General features: G+C 36.9%; 1 protein-coding gene across 2 annotated transcripts; it reads right to left on the bottom strand.

Annotated features, from left to right (window-relative positions):
• Positions 1-101: 101 nt before the first annotated feature.
• On the bottom strand, positions 102-25,679 carry CEP83 (centrosomal protein 83). Of its 2 annotated transcripts, none has more exons than XM_067312517.1 (17): positions 25,520-25,679; positions 23,897-23,966; positions 20,233-20,496; positions 19,779-19,929; positions 17,929-18,021; positions 17,487-17,618; positions 13,945-14,196; positions 13,163-13,294; positions 9,995-10,109; positions 8,218-8,362; positions 7,921-8,070; positions 7,202-7,277; positions 5,944-6,101; positions 3,047-3,176; positions 2,062-2,165; positions 1,102-1,282; positions 102-408 (listed from the first exon to the last, which is right to left on the bottom strand). In XM_067312517.1, the coding sequence occupies exons 3-17, from the start codon at positions 20,379-20,381 to the stop codon at positions 223-225; spliced, it is 2,154 nt and encodes a 717-aa protein (XP_067168618.1). In that variant the 5' UTR covers positions 20,382-20,496; positions 23,897-23,966; positions 25,520-25,679; the 3' UTR covers positions 102-222. The 2 variants fall into 2 exon arrangements, with proteins under 2 accessions (XP_067168618.1, XP_067168611.1); XM_067312510.1 differs by having other exon boundaries at positions 20,233-20,391.

Genomic DNA, 25,679 nt, shown 5'->3' with positions numbered 1-25,679 from the left:
AACCAAAACCCTGTTGCCAACACCAGCGGCGCAGCCAGTCACTAACTTGGAATCATTATGTTTGTTAATTTACAACTGTCTATCAAAAATAAATACAAAACTATGCAGAATATGTTTTATGCTATTCAGGCACATACAAGCATGTTTTTGGCAAAATATTAAATAAAAGCATGTACGAAAGATATGCTATTGAAAACTAACAGTAGGTAGAGTTTGCACATTTTATTTAGAGTCCTCACTTTGTGCATCATCTTCTTCAGCTAGCTTGGTTCTAGCTAAGTCCCTGCATGCTCCCACCATTACTCGCTCTCTTGATAGTCCGAGCTCTTGCAGCTGTTTTCTCTGTGCAGTTTCTAGTTCTTCCAGCCGCTTGCGAAGCAGGGAAAGCTCCCTTTGATGTTGTTCCTCCTTGAAATTAAGAAAAGTGTTTCTGTTACATTTTGCAACACCTACGAGGGACTAAAATAATCTCCATTTTTTAGTAATGATTTTAAAATAAAATTGTGAAGTTTAAAATGCCCTTATCCATCAAGATTTTCTTCCACAATTTTTGTGGTTATTGTTCTGACAGCCATCACAAACAGCATCAGCAAGAAGCATGCACACGGGCATTCCTGCTCTCAGATAGAAGGGGCACACTGAGCTGAAGTCCTGTCTCAGTTACTGAGAATCAATAAGTTCAGCCTGGTCAACCTCAGTTAGAGAGATTTTCTCCCTCAGAAGCTCACTGGAATAAAGAAAGTGCTTTTAACCACACAAGAAATCAAGGGTAGCAATACTCCTTTTTACTAGTGAAAACATGGTCTGAAAATAACACAATGATACTTCCTTGTCCAGAAGGAGCCATTCAAAGCCTCTCAAGAAAATGGTAAATTATTGAGAATAGGTTTAAAACTGCCTGTGTGCTATGAAGTACTGTACCCTTGTCTTTCAAGAACTCTTTCATACAGTGAGGAAGGGAACAGCACTGAAAGCACTCCTAAAAGTTTACGTCCTCTGTTCAAAGATCAAATATTCCTTCCTTCCTTAAGACTAAGGCCTACTACTGTTCTAACACCCTCTTTTGTTGTATTAGTTTCACTTATTGTAATACATCACCACCTGAAGAAGGGGAAAGGACACTTCAGGCCCAGGAGGCAAGGCAGACGATGGCATTATACTGACTGGATTGAGCGAGGGTATGTTAGGATTCAGAATTAAACTCCGGAATTCATTGTGTCTACGTTGCAAGTCCTTTAGTCTCTTCTGGAGCCGTGTATATTCTTCATAGGAAACATTCTGCCTATGAAATAAGAGATTTCTTATTGCTCAAAATATTTAGTACACCAACATATAAGCATACCTCTCCATGAGTGCTCTGCTGTTTACTATGCTTAAGAAGGAAAACAATATACCAGAAGGAATAGAAGGTGCAAGATCTCTTTATATGCTTCTGCCTAATGTCCCTCTTCACCTTAAGCTAGCTGCTGTATTATGTATTAGAATTTATTCAGTAGATGGAATAAATTAAGATTTTAATAGCATGAGCAGTAGTGAGCCACAGAAGCCACACTAAATTAATTATTTGAATCAAGCCCTCCATAGGTGTTCAATGGAGAGAAAAAAAACAGGAGCTTATCTTTCCAAGAGGATGTTAGTCTGTTTTATTTGCAATTCTGAAGTCTTTTTCTTTCCTGTCTTCTATTTATTTTCACATACTGTACTTCCAACTCTAACACTGGTTCTCTGTGGCACCCCCTTTTTTTTAATCTATCTTCCTTCTTTTGAAGGGAGCCCTGCAACTGTATTTATACTGTCTTCAGATATTCTTCCTCCATTTTTACCTGAAAAAAAGACAGCCCTGCAGTTGTCTTATGAATTCTTAGCTGACCGTACAAACACAACCATCATAAATAGACTCCATTCAAAGAAGAATTCTAATACTGAAAATAGCAATAAATTGGACCTCAGTTACTAAACTAAGTGGCAGGTACCTTATAAAATACTTATCTGTAAGTCTGATCTTGGGCATATGTTGTCTTTCAAAGGATATGTAAGCTAAGAAAAAGCAAAGTTTATTACCTATTTAACAACTGATTTTCTTTTTCTAGTTCTTCTATCTTGGCTTCCAAAAGTTCTAGTTTTTCTTGCATCCTCCTGTGTTTATTATCATTGAGAGTCTTTCTCTGTCAAACAAGACATTTCAAATTGAGCCAAGTAATACTTTGATATACTAGATCCTGTAAAAGTTAAATCTATATTGCACATGGTTTCAAGCTGTGACATTTTTTAGGATTTTCCTTTTTTAAGAAGAGGCACTGTATTGTCTGAAGGTTCTGAAAGCCTTGAGGAGAAACAAAAGAGATGAGAAATGATCCAGAACTGACTGAAAGACGCACATCTGTAAGTCATTCATTGGGAAACTAACTGTATTTTCAAATGACAAATGTCATTCTTTAAATGACCACATATAAATACAAGCACTACACAAAAAATTGCATACTTTCTTCTGTGACTCTTTTTTGCTCATGTTAACCTCAACTCTGAACAACCTTAAAAGCTAGATGTTCGTTTCATAACCTGCATATGCCCAATGTATAAAACTGCCCATTAATCTTGGGCTTTTATAAAAAATTAACCAGCTTTTCCTGTCAAGCTATTTCCTAAAAAGCAAGCTTAGGAGAAGACATAAAATTTTAATATTCCATGAAGGGTACCACATTGCGACACAAAATAGATGGGGCACATATAATCAAGGAAAAGGAGACCATCATCTAGCTGGTATCCGAAACATCATCCTTACTAGTTAAGGAAGAGTCCACCTCTTAAATTTAACTATATATGCACAAGAAAACTCACAAAATCTTTGATGACATTTCAACATTGTTGTTGGTTGTAATATTCTTTTACATATCATTTCAACCTATTTCTATGCTAATCTTGAAGAACCTGATTATTTTATTATGTCTAACAGATTGCAAATAAACCTTTAAAACAATTCTAGCTGCCCAAAATAAAGCTGAGCTTTTCATAAGCTGCATCATTCATAAAGGAAGAGTCAACATGCCTTTTTTTGAGTAACAGCAGCTCGATGTAGCTTGTTCTTCACTTGGTTATATTTCTCTTCTCTTTCTGTGATACGCTGAGTAAGTTCATGCTTCTCCTCCAGCCATTCGATATGTTTGTATTCTAAAGTCCTTAGAAAAGTCAAGTACAGAGATTAGAAAGTTATATAGACAAAACAGCGCTTTGGATTAATTTCTTAGGGCTATTGAAATAGATGTTTCTTTTCACAACTCCTGCCTTATATATTTGAAGCGTCCGATTTAAATTTGATTGTGCTCAAGATCCACCAAATTTGAATGCGTGTATTAACGTCATCATTGGTTTGTTCAACTATGAGTGGCAAATTTTGAAAACTGATTCCAATAGCTAGTTAATTGTAGACTGCTTGTTGGGTTGGCATGTTGCCACACAGTCCTGAGAAAAGTTCTAAATTCAAATCAAATAATCACACTGGAACACAACGGTAGACAACTGAAGCTTAAGCCAAACATCAGTTGTCAGAAGAGCTGACAGCTATCTTCTCTGTTTGGAAAATAAGACATAAAATTAGGTTGCTGCCATACATGGTCTACTACTCCTTTGAATTAGAGAAGTAAAACCTGACTAATGTGTGCTCCTGACCAGCATAAACACCAACACAACAGGAAGTTCCCACTGATATGGTTCCTAGCCAACATACCAGCTGAATGCAAACCAAGAGTAATACACTTTATTTCTTTGGAACTTTGAATGGTTAAACCATCTTAAAATTAGGCTGTATTCTTTGCCAATTCACTTGCAAAGGACCCGGTTTCTCTCTTCAGTCTTGTTTGTCTGGGCTACTTGTATTGTGTCTGGGTAAGGAAGAGCTAACTACATCTAAGTATAATCCTGTATAAAAATCATATGATGAGATTCTTTGTAGTTTTTAAGAAATCCGGTCTAGGGACTGGTGTCAGTGCATCCATACCACTCCAGTCTCGGGGTGATGCAGTTCCCCTGCAGGGACTCTGAATACATCTCTAAGTTTCTCACCAAACACCCTTTAACCTTCTCTGCAGTGGAAGTATTACAAGTCATCTGCTCTCAGATCAGAACCAGAATCCTGGCCCACTTGATACCCATCACAACTTTTCTAGTAGATCCAATGGGGTTTGTACTTTGCTGTTAACTGTAAATAACTATTACTATGCAGGAACCAAAGAGCTTTATCCAAAAGCACTGCTTGACATTAGAAGAAATTCAATGGACACAGGGGTTAAAAATGTCCCAACAGAGACCTAACACTGTTCCTGAAATGCTTAACAAGTGCCTGCCTGGGCTAATCTCTCATCTACATCAATCTCATAGTTTGTCTTTAGCCCTTTCCTCATTTCAGATTTTTGTTTCCAAGCCTAAGCCAGACACAATCAAGCAGGCAGCTGCCTTGCCTACTCATGGCCCAACTAGCACTTTTTTAACTTAAGCTGTTTATCTTTCTTATCTTTTGGTCCTTATTTCACTTCCTCTTTAAGTCAACCTACAGCTTTGGTGAGACTTAACTCTTGGAGTTCAAGCTTGTAACAAAACCGAGCAAGGAAGTTATGTATTGCCCACAGAGTCAGAAAAAGAATGGAAACAGTGCCAAGGCTCCCAGTGCAAGAGTAGGGCAGACTGAGAGCACTTACCTGTAGGCTGCAAAACTTCTCAATTTCTGCAGCATCAGTTTTGATGTATCTCCCATTTTCTACATATTTATAAAACGATCTTAGAGGACTGCCAAGTTCCTTCCACTGCCTTCCCCAAGAAAACCTGTTCCTCTCTCGTAAAAGAGCCTATAGCCCATTTACACTATTTTAAAAGGTCTGTGACAGTGATTATCTCACTCAGAATATTAATACACCTTTCTACAGTAAATATCCAATGTTTAATATCCAATTTAACATACTACTAACAATTGAACTTTCTGTGTGGTCCCAATGCAATGGTCTACCCAATTATTAAACTGAAAAGCAATACTTAGACTAACGATGTCAGTGCAACCAGCTTTATCATAGCAGTAGTACTTTGTAGTAAAGGCAAAGTTAAAATGAAAAATGCCATATTACATCTCTTGGAAGTTTTCCAAGTTTGATCTGGGACATGGACTTTCTTAAAAATCCACCACACACAACAATCCAGTAAAACTTAAACATGTATTCGGTTATTTTGCTATGAAACACTAAATAGTCACTTCAGACTAACTGACAAATGAATCTTTAAACTCCAGGAAAGCGTTCATTACTGTACTGGCCCTGAACAATATTTGGTTTCCTTCAGCATTTATTACCATATTTTGATTGTATATGGTAAAGTTCATAGAGTAATGGAAAGACTGGAAAAAAATCATTAATCATTAAATTGATTAGATTTTTCACTTAATGGGAGCAACTTGAAGATGCCCCCAAAAGCTATTATTTGCCTCATATCAGCTAAAAGGATCTGGTGAGAGGGGGAAAAAAAAGTATATATACAGACTCAGTCCCTGGAACCTTTTCAAAGCATAATACAATGTTTAAACACTTTTTTCCCCTTTATGCTAAACACACAAGAACTGTGTGTGAAACTCTGGATCCATTTAAACTAATAGAAGTTTGGCATTCACTTCAATAGAAACAAGATGTCATTTTATAGACATAGCATATTTCATTAGTCAAGAATTATTTGCAACAGACGTGAATGGAAACAAACTCCTATTTTTGAAGTTATCACTAGTAAAGCTTTTATATATGCCACATAACAGAAGGTATAACCATTTTCTACAATTGTCCTATATTTCCCATTCAGGCCTCATTTCAGACTTTATTCAGAATCTACAATCCACAGTTAGTAATCTACATGAAAGGAAAACAGCAATACGAAAAGAAAAAGTAAAGACAAAAAAAGAAGAAAAAAAATTACTTCTCTGTTTCCAGTTGAGCTTTTTCTGCTTGACTCCTTGCATTTTGACATTCTTGTTTTAACCTTTCTATCATGTCTTTCAGCTTTTGATTGGAATCCAGCAAATCATTTTCTGACTGAGAAAGTGAGGCAACCTGGAGCTGCAAGTCATGAATTTGCTACAAAGAAATGCAAGGTTTCATTTGAGAAGATATATGAATAATTCACAATTAGTTCTGAGAAACTAGGTTTGATAAGCCTTTGTTATTTGCTCCACTTCTCCTTACTCAAGAGCTTCTCCAGAAGCTTTACAGTAAATCACTAGACAAGGAAAAAGTTTTCTATTGTGGTTAAAATGAGAAAGGGATGCACAAGTCATTAGCCTCTGATACCTTTCCTAGGACCTAAGGCATCCTACATGATGTCCCAGAGCTGTACAGAACTAGAGCGCCAAAGCAGAAAGAGTAGCTGAGCTTTGGAGCTACACAGACTCTTCTCTCTCATAATGCACAATGTTGATCCCAGCTGCGTGACAGCTTGGTGGCTGAACCAGTTGGTTTGCAAGAGCAAATAACTATGAAGAGTCTTATAAGTCAACATTCCACAGTCAGCACACAGAGATGATGACTGTTTTCCTTTCTTTTTTCCCTCTGCACACATACACTCACAGACGCCCCATCTCCTGATTTCTGGAGAAAAAATATATTGCCTTGAATTTCAAGTGCATACAGCTTGTGTTGCAGACTTCTTTGATGTTCAGCTACATTCTTACCTACTAAATAACAGTATAGGTGAGCAGGAGTAAAGAGAATAAGGTTTTATTTCCAGCACTGCCATCAATTCACTTTGCAGTGGAAATATACCTCTTTAGACTAGTTTATTCATTTATGAAACAACTGTTAAGCACTTGAAGAACCTCAGATGAGAGGCGCAGTCTAAATGCAAAGCATTGCCTAGAAACAATTCATAAATCTCCATGGCAACTGAATCTCCAGTTAAATAGTGCATAACTGTGTTCAATATACCAGTCTATAAACATTCAGCTTTGAAATCCTTGGTACACACAAAATACATGGAGCAAAAGCTGTAATTCATTTATACAGGTCTAGAAAGCATATGTGATTTCTTAACACTTTTGCATTTAAATATCTGTTCCAAACATATTGTCCCTCAGGAAGAAAAGTCTTAAAAATTCAATCTAATCTTCAAATACTGTACTTGGGAACTGCAAAAAAGATGGAATTTCTCTATAAAACATTACAATGCAATAAACCCTTACCTGTTTCAGATCAGCAGCTTCAGTTTTCTTCTCTTCCAACTCCTCTGTCTGAATAGCTTGCTGTTGAATTTTTAATCTAAAATTGTATACAACATCCTTATTTTTATCTAATTAAAATACAGCTGTTAGAAGTTTGGACAATTCAGTCTGACAATAGAATATATTGCACAAATATTTATCAGTCTTTCAATTTACTAAACAATGATTTAAAGGCCTATTTTTATTGATAATTAGAATTCATAAGGGAGTAAGAAATACGTTGATTTGTTTGCTTTTGGAACATGATTTTCACTATACCATTTGTATGAAGGTCAGTATGATAAAAAGAGCAAAACAACTTCACTGAGTATTATAATAACCAACTCAAAGAGATGTCATATTACGGTCTCAGTTTACAAGTTGCTGATGTTACTCCACTGTGGAAAGAGAAACGTTTTACACTAATGCTGGGTTATGCCAGCAGCCAATATGGAGTCAATTTTATTATACAGTTATTTCTTTAAAATGTTTATTAAAAGCAAGAAGTTTTTCTTTCAAACTTCTAAAATTTATTATTTTTTAAACAGCATATTTTTCTTTTACAGAAGATAATTTTGTTTCATTCACTATAATGAACATTTATTTACCTATAAATAATAATCCTCTATGCTGAATACTGTAAAGAAATTAGGAGAAAAACCTTTGTGAAATTTGTATTAAGATCAGAAAAGCCACACTACCGCAGTCGCTGAAGTTCCTTTTTGCTAGATTCTTCTGCCATCTGTGCAACATGTAATTTCTCTTCATACTGATCTTTTTCAGATTGCCTCCAAGTATCTTGTTCGGCTTTCATCTTCTCTAGATCAGCTATTCTGTTCTCAAGTTCTAACCTGAGATAGCATTCAATGTTTACACAAGAACCATGACAAAGACAAGTGCCAACAAAAGCATTTAGTTGCTAAGAACATTTAAATAAGTTACTCAAAACAGTCTTCCCCAGCCCTTTTAGAAGTTGAGCAATAAATCAACAAACATACTTTTCATCCTGTAATGCTGCAATTTTTTCAAAAACTTCATCTTTGGCAGCTTGCACTTTACGAATTAGCTCCCGATCCTTTTTGACTAAAAGCACCTTATGACGTTCAACAGCTGCTTTAAGAATTTTATTGTCTGACAACAATCCTGCATTATATGTTAAAAAAGTTAAAATGTCATTATTGATATCAACATGAGGGAATCCAATATTAAAATAACATTACACACTAATAAAAGGGAGCTGAAATTCACAATTCATATTCCAACATGCGGGGGGAAAAAAAACATAACAGACTAGGCCTTTTTTAGTGTAACAGCAACATGTCAGAAAAACTTTTGAAAAGCAACTATTACACTGGAATCTCTGCCTACACAGCCTTATTATTTTAACAAATGCAAATAAACAGTTGGTATTATTTAGATTTAAAGTCCAAAGCAATTTCTGCTAAGCAGTTGTGCCTGGATAAAAATGTTCTACCATAGCTATGAAAAGGTTAAGACAGAAAATGTATTATTTTCACAAAAGAAGAGATGAAGTTTATGGAAACAAATAACCAGTCAACTAGTGAAACCACAGTAACCGGTCTACAGCAAATCTCCCATTTTCATCCACTCAGATTAGATGCAGTGAAAATGGAAAGAACACCAATAATACTTACATGTAACATCAGTTACAAATTTTGGGGATTGTATTACCATTAAAAGCAAAAAACTCAGAAAACAACTCCACAAACTTGAGAAAACAATCAGAGTGAGAAATATTACCAAATGAAGCAATTCTGAAAGTTGTGACTCTATATGCAGGAATGAAAGATGCAAATGAGAAAAAATGTAACCAAGGCTTCTGTGCTCACTGGCAAATAGGACAACACTCTATATCAATGACTGCTGGTTATTTAGCTAATTCAGTGATAAAAACTGGATTCCACCACAACTTTAAGTTAGGTTAAAGGCAGATGATTTTATGAAATATAAAATAAATCTTGTTTGCATTTAGTTTCATATTTTATACCTCCAACATTTTTAGTTTGCAAGATACTACAAAAGTGGGTTGTCGAAACAGAAATCGACACTTTTTAGATGCTCTCAGGAAACTAAATAGTAAAGCAAGTGAACAGAAGCAACTGTTCCTGGAAGATGACAGTACCATTTGGGGATTATGGCACAGACTCACACATTGAGGACAGTCCACTTAAGAGCTGTGTACTGATTTAAATCATCAGTATATAACTAGTACTAGAATACTACTACTAGTTTCACTCTGGAAAGTTATTTCAGGTTGCCTATAGGCTCAGCTTTGAATTAGGTAGCCTGCACCATTGCCTATTTTCTTCAAAGAATGACCTAGAGCCTCTATTTTGTTTCACATGAGCACCTTACTCGATTGTTGGCCGTTCCATGGATGCAAAATCAGAGTACAAAATAACCACTGAAGTCCTAGATATGTTAAGGTTTCAAGCAAAGTGAAAGACTGAAAACTTTGGCAATATATATATTTTTTAATTAACCTCTAAAGTACATGATTTAAAACAGATTATGTTCAAATTGTATCACAAATTCACTAATTTACATAACTGCAAATTGTTCTGTAATTGTTCTTCTTACCCTAGTAAATCAAATGATACAACAGTTAGATAGCAGTATGAATTTTTAGATCTATCATCTGGACTAGAAGTAGAAGTTAAGATTGCTGGGGGACAATTAGAGGAAAAATAATTGTAATATTGTTCTAACTGAAATTTACAAAAGAAACCATTAGAAATTAATTGCATATTTTACCATCCATTTCACTTTGAATCCTGTTTCGCTCTCTTTCTACCTCACTCTTTGTTCTTGCTGCCTCCAGTTTGACATTTGTTACTTCTAATTTATGTGAATGTTTAAGTTCTTCTACCTATGAATTAGAAAATAAAACCAAATCAACTGAAAATAAAAATATATATTTGCAGCTATACTGTACATTTTTCATGTGCTACTTTGCTAACAAGAAAAACTGCTAAATAATGGCAGCCTACGTTTATTCTAAATATTCCTTTTTAAATAATTTTTTTCATCCACTGCTTTCCTGAAAATCATTCCAGAATATCCACTCCTGTAGGTCATTTTAATGATGATTATACAGACTCTGTACCACTAAAGCTTATTGACAAGATATGATTCCCCAAATCATATTCAGTGCTACTACAAGTTTTCATTAATTCCTTGAGTCAGACACTGACAATTCATGAATTGAATCATCATGAATTGAATTCATGAATGATCTTTTTTCCACCCCATTACTCCTAATAGTCTGTTTTAGAACCTAACCCATTAGCACAACTGCTTCTAACTATGCCAGTCTCTAACCATTTGGCTGATGTTTTCCATGGTGAATGTTTCCAACTATTTCTGGAGTCTTTTCAACTAAAATAGTTCAGCCATTTCCAGTAGAGGGTAGTGAAAAACACATTATTTGGGCCATAATTATTCACAAGAGGCAATTCTGGTTACTTTTTTCTTACTTCAGGATCAGAAACATAAAACCATTAGGATGATCCCATCCACCATTAATGATTTCCATTTTAATCAGGAACTTTTGAAGCGAAGGAAATTACCTTGATGATACTAAGAAAAAAGATGCCCAATCCATACCTAGTAAAAACAAACAACTTTTTATTTTATATTATTTTTCTTGCACTTAGCCAAACAGAGCAGGGGTTGACCCTTGCTTCTAATCAAGATACAGCTTGTTTCAGAGAAATATGTCAAGGCCAAGCGGTCAGTATCTAGACTATGAAAATCTGAATTCATGAATGACAATTCATGAATGAATTGTCAGTCATCTTAAAATGTAAGTTTTGTATATTCCCTGATTAAAAAAAATAAAAGTAACCAAAGACAATACACATTACAGGAACCAGGCTGTCTGACTATGGACATGTACCCCATACTTAAGCAGTAAGCGATTACAAGCTACAGACTGGAAAGATTATTCTTTTAAAAAGCCTTGGTGACACATGCGCAAATGCACAGGACTGCCTATGCAAACTTGGTTTCTGAGCAAATACTACATATTCTACAGAATCAAGCTAGAATAAAGTTAGATGTAATCTCCCTAAAGTGAAACAAAACCAGAGTATCAGTTATTTCTCCAAGTCATTTCCATTTGATAACTATGTATAGCTCTCTTGACATCCTGGAGTGCTACAATACTATCTCAAAATCCAGGTCATCATAGTTTTAAAGTGCATTTTAAATCAAATACTTCTCTACAACTGTGACATGCACATCAAACTGCCTCATAAAAACAGCAGTTTTAAGAACATCAAATCATCAAAGACAATTACTGCTTGCATGGAAACTTTCTATAGTTTAGGCATTTCTACACAGTAATTACACGGTCAATGAGAATTAAATACCTAGAGGAAAGCACTTATAATGAAAATCCATTCACAGTGACAAATGTAATTACAACCTGCTAGCATATACAAGTGGCAAAAGGTTAAGAATGACACAGTAGCTTATTAAGTAACTACACTGTGGATTTGGTTGCTTAAATATGAAGTTGAGAACATTTCAGGGCCACCTGCAAAATTTTAAGGTGGCTTTTTTAAGGCACAAAATCCAGAAGATAAACCCGTACACTTGTGCTCAGGAATATGACTGAGCTGGTGCAGAAAAAGTTGGGGGGGGAGGTGGTATATAGAAACGAGTTTCTACTCTTCCTCCCTTCAAAAACACCACCAAGTATTTTAATTTTCTCCTACTTCTGGAGGCAAGCAGAGAACACCAGTTAATACAATGTCAAGACTGTGACCATCTATTATATATATTTTAAAAGGTTCCTGATAAAAAAGGCTTAACAAAAAAGTTTTTAAAACGAAGATACATAGAGGTTATTTTCTTATCCATGACTCTACCTCCTATTTATTATTCATGCTAGACAAGTATGACAGGCTCTAAACAGGTTTATAATATTGGTATAGTTATATCCTATTCTTATGGTAAGCTAGAACTTTCTTGGATTCAGGACAAAAATTGAAATAGTCCACACTTATAAATTACAAGAGCCGAGTACTGTAAAGCCTGTTTTGAATGACTTCTGAGACTGTTAAAGATGAACTAGGAAGAAGCTATTTTTTCAGTATTTTTCTTGTATTATATCTTGTCTGAGGCATATTATGCCAGTATTGACTGTCATACCCATACAAAGTTCATGTCAGTGTTATTGTGGAAAGTATATTCAGAAATGGAGGATAGCTTTAAGTCAGTCTAGAGGTTAAAACAATTTTGCATTCAACTGGATATACCAGACCAAAATTACTGAATTTATGGTCAGTTCAGGAATACCTAAAACCCTTCCAGAAGAGTGAGAAAACACAGGGGATTAAACTTGCTACCAGTGCTGTACAGAAACATTTCCAACAAGCTTCACTGGCATTAGACCAAGTAGAACGCTGCACTAACGTGCCTATCCTGCTTCTAATAGAACCTAAATCTCAGCAGGTGATTTCAATGCAGATTGCTTCCTGTAGGTAATGCAGCACAGTCAGAGCATACTTTTTACAGTTTCCAGAAGCCATATCTTGAAGAAATAAATACATATATTTTTGTCAAGTTCCATTGCACTTGATGAAAGATTAAAGGTTGTTTCCATCAAATAAGGCTATCTTCATGAGTAATAAAAACATGAATGTAAATACATCTCTTCAAGCACTTTTCTGTTTAGAAAAAAGATCTAGAAAACGAAATTAAAAGGGTATAACCTCAATCTCTAGAGATACTCTTAGGGATGATGTTTTTCCTGTAAAATCACATACATATTCTGGATCTACCAACTGAAAATGGAAAAAAACCTACTTCAATTCACAGCAGAAAAAATTGTTACTTTATTCTTAATATAAAATACAGACAGAAAAAATATAACATATGAAAAAAATGTATTTCAGATATCATAAAAGCACTTACTTTAGTAGCTAAGGAATTGACTTCTCGTTCAGATTTGTGAAGTTTGCTGGTTAAAAGAATGTTTTGCTCATGACTCATCTGCAGTTCTTTCCCAATGCGATCAATCTGTTGTTCAGCTAACTTCTTTTCTGCCTTGAATAAAGGCGGCATTTGTAAGATTTTTGGAGCAGGGTATTCACCTGTATGGTTCAACTGATTTGCCCTTCTAGACATTACTGACATCATATATATAGCAAAATGTTTATCTTTGCTGGACAGTGTGTTCCAATACAATAAAGTATTTTACTCAAAAGTAATAACTGTTTTTTCTAACACTGCCTGCACAGAATCACACACATCTTCAATTTAAGAGGCAGAGGTAATCAGACTTACTTAGGAAGCAGCAAGTATTTGTATCATTAAACTGCTGGGATCTAAATACGGGTATGCACTAAGCAGTGCTCATAAAGATGTCATATGTTGGCCTATGCAGTTATACTAACTGAAGTGTTAACTTCACGGAGAGGAAATAAAATGTAATTATTGCTAATCTTATAGACTCAAGACCCTGAGCTTTACTAAAGTATCAAAGGGCTGAATTTGGCAGTTCATGACTCCTAACACAGTTAAATTTTGTTTTTAAATCTGAAATTGCAAAATTTGTGATTTTGTCTTCTCTTGTAGAATCAATGGCAAAATTACCAGTGATTTCAGTGATAGCTTCATCAGGCCAAGTGTTACTCTCACTACACTCTACAAGACGAAAAAAAAAAACCAAAAAAACAAAGAGAAAACAATCTTACCTCTAGAGACCTTGCCATAGTCTGCATCTCAGCTAACTGTCGTACTTGTACTCTTTGAACATTTTCTGCTTGTACACCATAGTTGTCTCTTTCTGCTCTTAGTTCTGCTACTTCTGCTTCCAAGCCTTTTAATTTCTGATGTAGTCGTGCCTTTTCTCTGGAGAGTACCTCCACGCGTTTACTATCCCTTGTGGGATCAACGCTAAGCAGCTGATCATGGAGTTCTTCTTTATCTTTATCCAGCCTTGTTATCTGATAGTTGTTAATCAGAAAATATAAACCTCTACATTAGCTAGCTGTCAGACAGTAACAAATATTCTGGAAAGAACAGCAATGTGCATTTAAAAAATAAAAAAGAAATTATATTTGCGTTTGTTTTCTTTCTTAGAACAGGATAATCAAAAGGCCCATTACTTAATGCCTTTTTTGCCTCAGTTTTCACCGATGAGGCTTGTTCTTGGGCCTCCCAAGTCCCTGAGCCTCCTAACAGAGTCTGTGGAAGTACTACCAAGAGTAAAGGAAGAAAGAGTTAGGGATCATTTAACTCACTTGGACATACACAAGTCTATGGGACCAGATGGAATAGATCCAAGGATATTGAAGGAGCTGGGTGATGCCATTCAAAGATAACAGAGAACAGCCTTGCAAAGGTCATGACAGGTGAGGAAGGTTCCTGATGACTGGAAAAAGGCAGACATCATACCCATCACCAAGAAAGGCAAGAAGGTCAAGAAGGAGGATCCAGGTAACTAACAGGCCAGCCAGCTTCACCTCAGTCCCTGGCAAGTCCTCCTAGAAGCCATTTCTAAACACACAGAAGACAAGAATGTGACTGGAAGTAGGGCTTACTATGGGCAAATCATACGTGACTCCACTTCTCTGCTTTCTAGGATGAAATGACTGGTGCTGTGGACAAGGAGAGGGCAGTGGATGTTGTATACTTTGATTTTAGCAAGGTCTTTGATACAGTCTCACATAGGTCTGCTATCAGATTGATAAGATATGAGCTGGGTAAGTGGATGATAAATTGGGTAGAAATTTGGCTGCACTGGCAGGCTCAAAGAGTTGTGATCAGTGGTGCAAAGTCCAGCTGATGGCCTGTAAATAGTAGGGTCCCTCAGAGATCAGTACTCGGTCCAATACTGTTTGATGTCTTCATTAATGACCTGGATGACAGGATGGAGTGCACTCAACAAATTTGTGGATGACATCAAATTGGCAAGAACAGTCGATATGCTGGAGGGCAGAGCTGCTATTCAGGGGGACCTAGACAGTCTGGACAAATGGGCTGACTGGAACCTCTTGAAGTTCAAGGAGAGCAAGTACAAAGTCATGCATCTGGGATGGAGTAACCCGGCGCAACAGCACTAGGTGGGACCCACTGTCTAGGAAGCAGCTCCACAGGAAAGGATCCAGGGGGGGTCCTAGTAGACAACAAGCTGAACATGAATCAGCATTTGCAGCAAAGAAGGCCAACTGCATCCTGAGTTGCATTGGCAGAAGCATAGCCAGCAGGTCCAGAGAAGTGATCCTTCCCCTCTTTTCAGCACTTGTAAGACCACATCTGGAGTACTAAGTCCAGTAAACGAAGGATATTGACACACTGGAGCACATCCAGCAGAGGGCCATCAGAATGGTCAAGAGGTTGAAGAACATAATGTGTGAAAACAGCCCGAGAGAACCGGGCCTATTCAGCTTGGAGAAGAGAAGGCTCAGGCGAGACCTTACTGCTTTCTACAACTACCTGATCAGAGGGTACAGAGAAGATGGATCTAGACTCTTCTCAGAGGTGCATGGTAATAGGAAGAGAGGCAACAGACAGAAGTTGGAACATGCCAATTAGATATTAGGATTTTTTTTTAAACCATGAGAGTGGTTAAATACTGGAACAGGTTGCCCAGAAAGATTGTTGAATCTCCATTCTTGCAAATATTCAAGATTTTACTGGATATGGCTCTGAGCAACCTGATCTAATTAGACCTCTTCTGAGCAGGGTGTTGGACTAGATCTGTGAAGGTCCCTTCCAACCTAAATTACGATTCTACAATTCTACCATTACAATAGTACTCAAACCTGCCAGTAACTCAAGGATAGCTAACATGATTTGACCCTATCAGACAGAAAACAAAACAATATATTAAAAAAAAAAAAAACTGCTGTTACAAGTTAGTAAAATAGGCATGAACTAATCTTGAGATTGTAACTGATGAATATATTCTAAATAGACAGTTCTCAATGATTCAAAACAAGTTACGTGGACGGTACGTAAGGTGAGGATTGGGGGCGAAAGAGTGAAAAAGCAAGGTCTGAAAGAGATTCAGTTCTCTCGATATTTGGAAACTATATTCTAAACTCTGATTTGCAGTGCTGTGCTTTTAAAAGTTCCATCAATGACCTCTATGGGGAAAAGCCAAATTCTGTAGCAGAATCCCTCCAAATCCCTTTTATGTGGAGATCCAAGAATTATTGCATGACATGCCCAAGCCATCACTTAGGAATTATGATGTTTTTGTAGTCTCCCTGTGCCAAATGGTGTGGGAGGTTAAGAAGGCTGCAAAAGCTTTAGCATTTCTCATATCCAGATGTGGCTCAGAGAGAGGAACTAGGACACATTGTGCCCTGGGCTCAAGGTAATCCCGTTCTCTGTAACTGTGCTAGTCAGTTGCAGAATGAGCACAAGTCCAACAAGCCACGAGAGAGACAGGCTGTAAAGCAGCACCTGGGATTAGCTCTGGGAAGGAAGGCTGTTCTGTTTTTTGTGTGTTGCATTTGTGAATTTGGATTGATTTTGAAAGCGATGATTGCTTTTGATTTGTGTCTCATGCTTGGACTAATACATTCAAATCTGGCATCTTGGGATGTGCTCCAAGACAAATACTTAAATGAAATATGCAAATGATATATGCAACTTTCATTTACACCTTTGCATATATTTAAAACATATATAAGCTGGCAATTTATTTAGCCATACTTTTGCAAGTCCAATTCTGAAACAAAAAAATTTATGAATGATTTATCCAGAAGTTAATATAACTTAAAAAGAGTTACCAAAGTTTTCACTATCCTTTTGACCACCACTGTTGCAATCTAACTTAATTTCAAAATTTACCCTTGTCTGGCATTAAGAATATCTTCTGCTGCCTTCCTGTTGGATTAGTTGCTTCATAAGTAATTTAAAATTTAAATTTACATCAGTTGCTCAGATAACCTATTAATTTCAGATCAGTGTAATGTATCAAATTCTACCTCAAATGTGATTTAAAAAAAGCATTTAAGCAAAGCTACTGGCTGTCATTTATCAGAAGGCAAGTCTATTCTTACTTATAACAGCACGAACGACATTATAACACATCACTGAACGAACCTACAGAGACAGCTTTAGGCTAAGTCATAAAAGTGTTTTGAGAATTAAGAGAACAGAAACAAACACTACATTATGAAATTATGTCAAACTGACAACTCATCAAAGTACCAACATTTTCACAAGGTTCAAGTGACTTTGTCATCAGATACACTTTAAGCTACTGTAACACTTCACATACCTCAGCCTCGTATTTTATTTTCTTCTCCTCCAAAATACGTGCATGTTCTTCCTTTTGATGTTCAAATTCTGATTTTAGAAAGGTATGTTCATAACGAAGTTTGTTATATTCTGTTCTATATTTTTCCACTTCCTAAGTTAGACAATAAAACAAATAGACTCAACCAGAGAAGGATTCAGATTTATTTCCTTCAAATGTCCATTCAGTGTTCCCATCATTTTAGAAGTTATACTTGTTCAACTGAATCCCTCTTTCTCCCTGTTCTAGGGTTTCAGCCTTCACTGTCTGGAGCAACAGCACTGAACAGTACCAGATGAGGATTATCGTACTTTGCTCCTCTTGCCAACTTCAGTTTTAATCTCCTAATGTTCCTATTGTGAGGAACAATTATAAATGAGTGGTCACTACCCTAATGAAACAAAATTAAATACTTATTACTTACATTTTCTAGCTTCTTAAAACGTCCTCTCATAGGAGATTCCAATTCCTGCTGTATTTGTGCTCTTAACAATTCCAATTTTTGAGGAGTTAGCACCTTAAGACAAAAAGCTATAAGTAACTAGCCATATTCTTCTATTTTTACTGGGATATGCCAAACAGCAAGAAAATATTTCAAGTACGATTTTAGGAATCCTGTTGAGTTTTCTATGTCTTTGTAAAAAAATTTTCAATGATATTTACAGAAGCAAAGAAATGTGATATTAGCTAACTAAACACATTCTGGGAAGATAAAAGAAACACTTAGAATGTCACATTTTACTGACAGAAGTAACAAAGATGTTGAGGTAAACTGCCAAGAAATCGGTCTCCTTTTTGGAGAAAAAGAAGTGTCATAAAAAGTAAAGCATTATTGTCTGGAAAAACTTTCCAAATAGTAAATGACCCAACCCCATTTAGTCAAAATGAATAAACCAAACCACTTCCTGTAAAACACATTATATACAGCCCATTAGAAAAAACCTGCTATCTTAGCACAATCTTTCACAAGCAAATGTGAGGTCATACATGCAAAGCAGTACCAACAGATACATGGTTCCTGGTTTGAAATGAAACTGAGATCAAGAAAGATTTTCTGCCTTAATATCAATACTACATGGTATTTTGGTAAGAGTAGTCTTGGGTATGGTCAATAACAGCAAACTAACTACCAAGAGAGAGAGCTTAAAACAAACAAACAAACAAAAAGACAGGCATACATCCACAACCTGTGACAGATTCTACTTTATTCTACTTTTCTTTTGCTATTCTGTACCCCTAAAGTCCCTGAAGACTAATTCTAGTTACAGCACAGAGGCACCTCTCCTCCATTCAGAGTCTAGGGATCTCCTCCATTCACCTGGGTATGTTTTATTAGATGCTGTATTTGTTCCCTAGGAACATTAGTTTATACAAAGACTTCTAACATCTTAGAACACAGTTCAGCAAGCAACCTACAAGCTGGATTGTTCAGCCAGTAACAGAATCACCACAATCTTTCCAGTTCTGAAAAGCTGATGAGATCCAAATATACGAAGTACTTGAGTAAATACCAACCCCTTTGGAAGATAAAGAGTCCCTCAAAGAGAACACTATGTTGTTCTTTTGATGGTAGAATAATCATTACAAAACTTCACTTTTAGCAGGTAACAGGCAAGAAACCTGCAAATAAATCTGAAAAATGAATGAGCTCTTATTTTTAACCTAGTCACTGAAGAGCTACTACTAGTCTTATCCAAAGTTTGCAGAAGTAAATAAATTCCCGTATAGTGATAGCAATGTTAGTATCTCAAAAGATTTACAGGATTTGAGAAGTCATTCATGAGTGGAAATCATTTCACTTAAATCTAGACACCTACATCTAAATTAGTCACCCTGAGCTCTCTCTGCAGGCAGTCATAACTATGTCCTGCACTAGTTTAAAGAAATAAGCAATTATAGAAAATGTCATCCAAGATATCTTAAATGCTTAAAAAAAAAAAAAAGAGAGAAGAATTGCCATCATGAAGAGAAACCGATATCTATTTCTCCAGTCACTAATGATAACAGATTTAGGCATCTAAGCTATTCACCAGAGCAGATGATTCTCTCTGTAATAGGAAAGCATGCACTGACAGAGCTTTTCCTCAGAGACTGAGAGTCTGACTATTAAATGCAGCATACACCAGTATATGGGAGATCAGTTAAACAAGAAAAAAAGAATTTCATCCCACAGTCACTCCAGAGAAATATATGCATGTTAGATAAACAGAAATATAAGCATGGCCCTATTACAGCATTAAAATCATATTAAGCTCTGTCAGTAACATATTTCACCTGCATCTTCAGTTCTTCCAGCTCTTGTGTTTTACCCAGCAACTCCTTTTGATATTCAGCAAGAAGAAACTGAAACTTGTCATGTACAGTTTGCTTTTCAACTAACAACCGTTTCAGTTCATCTTGTGATTTTGTATATTCCTCCTGTAACCTGCAAGACAAAGTACAAACTTATTTTATATTTACCCTCTGAAAGTAGAGGGGTATCTATCTAAATATCACCTTCTTGTAACATATTGAAAAGTGACACCATATTTACAAACGTATCAAGTATTTTGGAAACATTGCCTAACATGTATTAAGGTATTTTGAATTGTTTATTTTCTAAAATGAACAACACTCAAATCTGTCCTTAAATACAGAAATAGCTCACGCACACAAAACATGCTTCCACATAACATTTAGCTTCACCTTTTAACAGCTAAAAGGAAGAAACCTGTTTAAATTAGCCTACCTTATATGTTCTGCCTTTAGAGTTTGATAATTTGCTTTATGGTGTTCACATCGCATTTTTTCATCAATCAGAAGTTTTTGCAACTCTTGTGAACTAGCAGTATCATCATTTCCAACCATGGGAGGAAGGAGGCCACCAAAGGTATCCATTCTACGACGACTATTCACAATGATTATTGAGAGGACAAGACAAAAATTAATTTATAACAAATCTGTAACACCATCCACTTTTTTATGCTGATGACATCCCAGAAGATCAAGTCACCTGACACAAACACAAGGACATGTAATTAGTAATGAAGATATATATCAACAATTCAAAGACTTAACATACTGCTTTTGCTTTCAGCACAGAAGAACCCTGCCTCTGCAGCGTTCCTCCTAGAAACCTCCTACTTTTGAAAGGGCAATTCTTCTCTGTTCATTCTGCCTGCCGTGAAATTTGGTAGCCCTCCCAGGACCACAGGACAAATTTAATAAAGGAGCTTATTTGAGTCGATACAAAATAAGCACAAGCACCTCAAACTGACAGATACACAAACTGTTATTTTTACTTTCGGTGTACACCAAGAATCAAACTATGATGCAATTATGCCCCCTTAACAAGGTTTCAAACAGAGGCCACAGACCTCAGAAACAAACAGTTTTTACTACTACTTATCACAGTCACTGTGTGCTTCGCTGTCCTAATAAGTTGTTCTACTCAGTACACCATCAATTCAGCTGGAAGAACAGCAGATAATTCTCACTGACGAATTCCTATCAAACTGTCTCCAGAGAAGAGTTAAGGTTGCATGAGCAGGTATCTGCCAGACTGTTCAAAGTTCAGCTCTGAAATACACCACTGATATACATCATTTCCTCGTTTTCAAAATTTATCTGGTAGTTTCTTATGCTCTTTCTGGAAAGAGTTTTGCTAAAAGTGACAATCTGAGATCGGTGAGAAAGCTGCAGCTCACCAGATGCTGAGAAATGGGGAAGTATCGTAATATGTCTGTTCAGTTCTTTTCAATATTAGAAACAAGATACTGTGTTAGACTCATTGTTAGTGCCTCTTCTAAAGGATCTGGAGGAAGGAGGCTTGTAACCAAATTTTAGGGAAGTTACAAAGCTTTGAAACTGACTACTCTGCCATTTTAGCTTTTGGCATAACTGGACTGACTGGTGACTAAGAACTCCGTATTTGCAGTGGTGTACAAAATAAAACTCAAACAGGAGTGAATTTAAATCCCCAGCATCACTGCAAATACCTCACCTTCTTCACATATAGAGCTGAATATATAACATCTTCCAACATTTCACTCTCTGTTAAAATCTTTCATGGACCTGTCTTAAAACACTTGGCATTTGATTCTATAAACTTCTGAACTACAAGCAAGATCAAAATATAATCTTCTATATAGGAAAAAAAACACTGCATGTTAGTACCTATTCCACTAAATGACATAGTAACATAAAAAAAAATCTTATGTTTCAGTTTCTTTCCTGTTTTTTCTTCCTCCACTGCTAAGATGGGAAAAGGTCAGAGGAAAATCTACCAATGTAAGTCACTGTTACAATAATAGAATAGGCAAAGTGATAGCAGCAACTTCTTTTTATTCTGCTTTATCCAAATTTGCTGGGAGGAGGAGGAGAAGAAATCAAATAAAGAACATTCTCCTCAGTGACTGTTCTATATGTGCATCTCATTTTGAGAATTAATCCCTCTACAAACAGAACAAATTCTGAAAAACCTTCTAATCAATATAGTATCTATTTTTCATCCCTGAATTTTGTTTATTATTGAGAAACAAAGGACAAAAGCAGTTGCCAAACTCAGGATTGCTACATTTTCAATCCTTAAACCAACAGCTGTATGAGGAAAAGTGGTCAGCGATCCTAAGTACATAAACTGTGTGAGACAACAGAAAGTTCTGGTACACAGAGAAGACCCAGGCAGCACATACCTAAGAATTTTTAAGCATACAGAAAGCATTATCGTGATCACTGTAAAAAAAAAAAATAAGCCACAGTATTTTCTCTGTCTCAGATCTTTGCTTTTATAAACTACAAGTACCAAATTTAAATACCAAACCAAATTCAGAATTAGGAACACAGGATTTAAACTTGGGACTGAATTCTCTTAACTTACGTGAGCAAAAAGTAGCATTACTATATACAAAATCAAAGACACATACAAAAAGAGAGTTTTCTGAGAACATAAAAAACAAAAGAAAAAGATAAATGGAAGAGCAGAAATGCAACCTTCTGTACTCTCAGCTCTAAACTGATGCAGGTGGGAAATACACACTCGCCTGACAACTTCTGCTGCTATCAAAAAGTCCACAGATTGTAAAGCAAGACACACATCCTGTCATTTATTCATTTGCACAAAGATTTCATGAAAGAAAAAAGGAAAGAGCATGAAAAAAATGTAGCTCACAAAAAACCTGTTTCACCCTTTAAAAACCAAAGTGGTGCACAGTTAAGGAAAATAAAGGTATTTTGGCTTACAGGGACATCTTGTGGCAAATTTCATGATCTGCATTCCAGTAACAAATATGAGAGGAACTACAAAATCAAAGACTTCATTTCTTTCCTATCTCTCTTTTCCTGAATCTACCAACAGCAACATAATACTCACTTTCTTGCAAACAAAAAAATAAAGATTTTTTTCCCATCAAATTCATAAGCTTCATTTTCAAAACATAAAATAATTCCTGCTAGTGAGCTGTGAATATTTAATACCATTCCAGGGTAAAAAGCTTAAGTATACAGCTAACAAGCTAAGAATCTCTTCTGTGCTAATGGCCTACAACACTTGCTCACAGTCAATGGTCAGACCTTAAATAACCTTTACAATTACTTATTTCTAAAATTAGTTCTCCACCTATATTTGCCAGTTTTTAATCATGTTACAGAACTGCAAACTTGTATCAGTCGCCGCAAATTCATTTTTTGCCTACTTTTGTCAGAATTCTAGACCTCTTTATATGTTCACTTTTTTTTTCTTCAATCAGCCAACATCTTGTGAAATAATACAACCACTTGTCTGAAAGAGTAAGTGAGAAACTCAAAGGAAGCACACAGCCTCATGCAAGTGCCTCTTCAAACACTAACCCTTCCCATTCCTGCTTAACAGCCTACAGAGTAAGACTAGATAATGAACTAATGAGAAATTGTAACCCAGTTCAACTGCTTACTGTCACCAGAAACAGGAGGTTTCACTCCTCCTTTTTTCATCCTCACTCCTAGAACTAACATTCATCAGACCTTTCTGTGAACTGATTTAGCTCAATAAGACAACAGAAAATTAACCAAGCAAAAAACACTCAATAGTTTTATGTGAGGTCAGTGAGTCAAGTTAGCTCATGGAAAAATCCAACAAGCTACAGAACAGTGAAAGTAGGGAATGGGAACTGGTTAGGGGAAAGAAACAAAGAGGCAAAGAAATGGCCAGAAGGAGGAGCAAGACTTTCTCCTTTCAGGAGCAGAGAGCTGTTACATCATGAGCTCAGATGCTCATGAAACAACAGCATTGAATACCTAGTTTTTAGACAAAGTGAAACGAATCCCACCTTAAATGACTATGCAACACACTCAGGAGAGATCAGACTAGCCAAGAAGAGCAAGTGAATTAAAACAAAACCAAAATTATATATCATCTGAGAAACACAATAGCTTACCTATCATTACTTTAATAGTCCTCACTCTGTTACTCCATCATCAGCAACTTGCAATAGCCAAAGTAATCACCTTTTTAAAAATAGAAATAAAACAAATATTACGGGGAAAAAAATCAAAGAGAAACATGAAATCCTTTATTACAGAAATTTCTATAATTTGGATACTACTCAGATATCACAGCAGAGAATTCAGTGGAAGTAAACACTCAGTGCTTTTGCATTCATAAATGCAGAAATTTTGGAGAACATCTGTATGATTTGTATGTTACAGAACACATCAATCTCACTTCAACTATTTTCACTTCTTCCACAGCAGTGTTCAAAGTACAAATTTCAACAGTTAGGCATGCACTATTTCACAGTGTCCAATCCCTACACATGACACACAGTATCAGCCTTTCTGTTTCTATCTTACATTAGAGAGAGGATTTTTTTTATTACACAAAGAACAACAAACAAGGTTATATCTTAACATAAGATGCAAATTTTGGCTTTAGTACACAGCTAAAGTAAACTGATAGCACTTGCAACATTGCCAGATATACTACTGTTCAAACTAAAATTTTGCATGGTAGCTACATTTGAGAACTCTCCTAGCTGTATTTGAGAACAGTTATTCGGGTATCATATGCCAGTTATCTTTCTCACTATATCATGACAAGAGTCCTTCAAATACACATGACAAACTTTTGTTTACTAGAGTGTCATTCAAAGTTTTATTCAGACATACAGATGTGATAAACTGCTACTTGTCATTAGTAGTTCTATACTCCACAACCAACATTCTTCTTCCATTTCTACTGACAAAGCATTTCATATTAATGTTGACTTAAAGACAGAGATATTCAGATAAGACACAAATCACATCTTAGTATATGCATTCCACAGTGCTCCTGTAGGCAAAAACATGATTATATGCACCTTACAGCATGTGCACAGGCTTTATTTTGGATAACAAGCAGAGTGAGCTTGTGTAAGTCACTGTGACAATTACGCTGTTGACTTTCCTATGACTTATGAATATAGAAGCCTTCTACTACGCTAATATGTACTACATACTGATATCGGTACTACACTAATATGGGGGTCAAACAACCTGAAGTGCAGAAAAATAATCAGCATCCTCAAACTGCACATGCATGAAGCCCACTGGTGGAAAAGATAACATGAGAACATGCACACAGAGTAGGCTCTTTCTACCCCTGAACTTCGCTGCTTGTGCTGGGCAATTCCCCAACTCAGGGGGTCACCAGCCCACTACCAGCTCCCAGAGGGCGCAGCAGGCTGTAACCACCGGTTGGGGACATAAGAGAAAAACGACCGCGCTGCGGGATCGGCCGCCGACCGCTCCTCGAGGGTTTACAGATCTCTGCTTGGCAACGGCGGGCCCAAGGGAGGCGCGAGCAGGGCCGCGGCAGGAGCGAGGGCCGAGGGGCCTCCCAGCTCGCACACCGCGAGGTGAAACCCCGGGCAGGAAGACCCCGGGCAGGAAGGCCCCGGGCCGCCTGCCTGCCTGCCTGCCCACCCTCCCCGCAGGGGCGCCCGGCCACCCCACCCCACCCCGCACCCGCTCACCCGACAGCGGCCGCCAACGGTTTGAGGAATTTAAAAATGGCGCCTCACCTCCCGCTCGCGCCACCGCCCGCCGCGGGCCCGCAGAGCATCCTGGGAGCACAGACGCGCGGCGCCGCCGCCCCGGGTAAGGACGACGAGAGCGCGGCGCGGGGGGGGGAGGCGCTGCCGGGGAAACGGGCGCGCGCTACCTCCGCGCCGGGGGCGCTCG

Source organism: Apteryx mantelli, chromosome 1, assembly GCF_036417845.1.
Source record: "Apteryx mantelli isolate bAptMan1 chromosome 1, bAptMan1.hap1, whole genome shotgun sequence".
NCBI classification, from domain to species: Eukaryota; Metazoa; Chordata; class Aves; order Apterygiformes; family Apterygidae; genus Apteryx; species Apteryx mantelli.
Note: the sequence above shows the minus strand (reverse complement) of the source record. Positions and strands in the feature narration are given on the sequence as shown.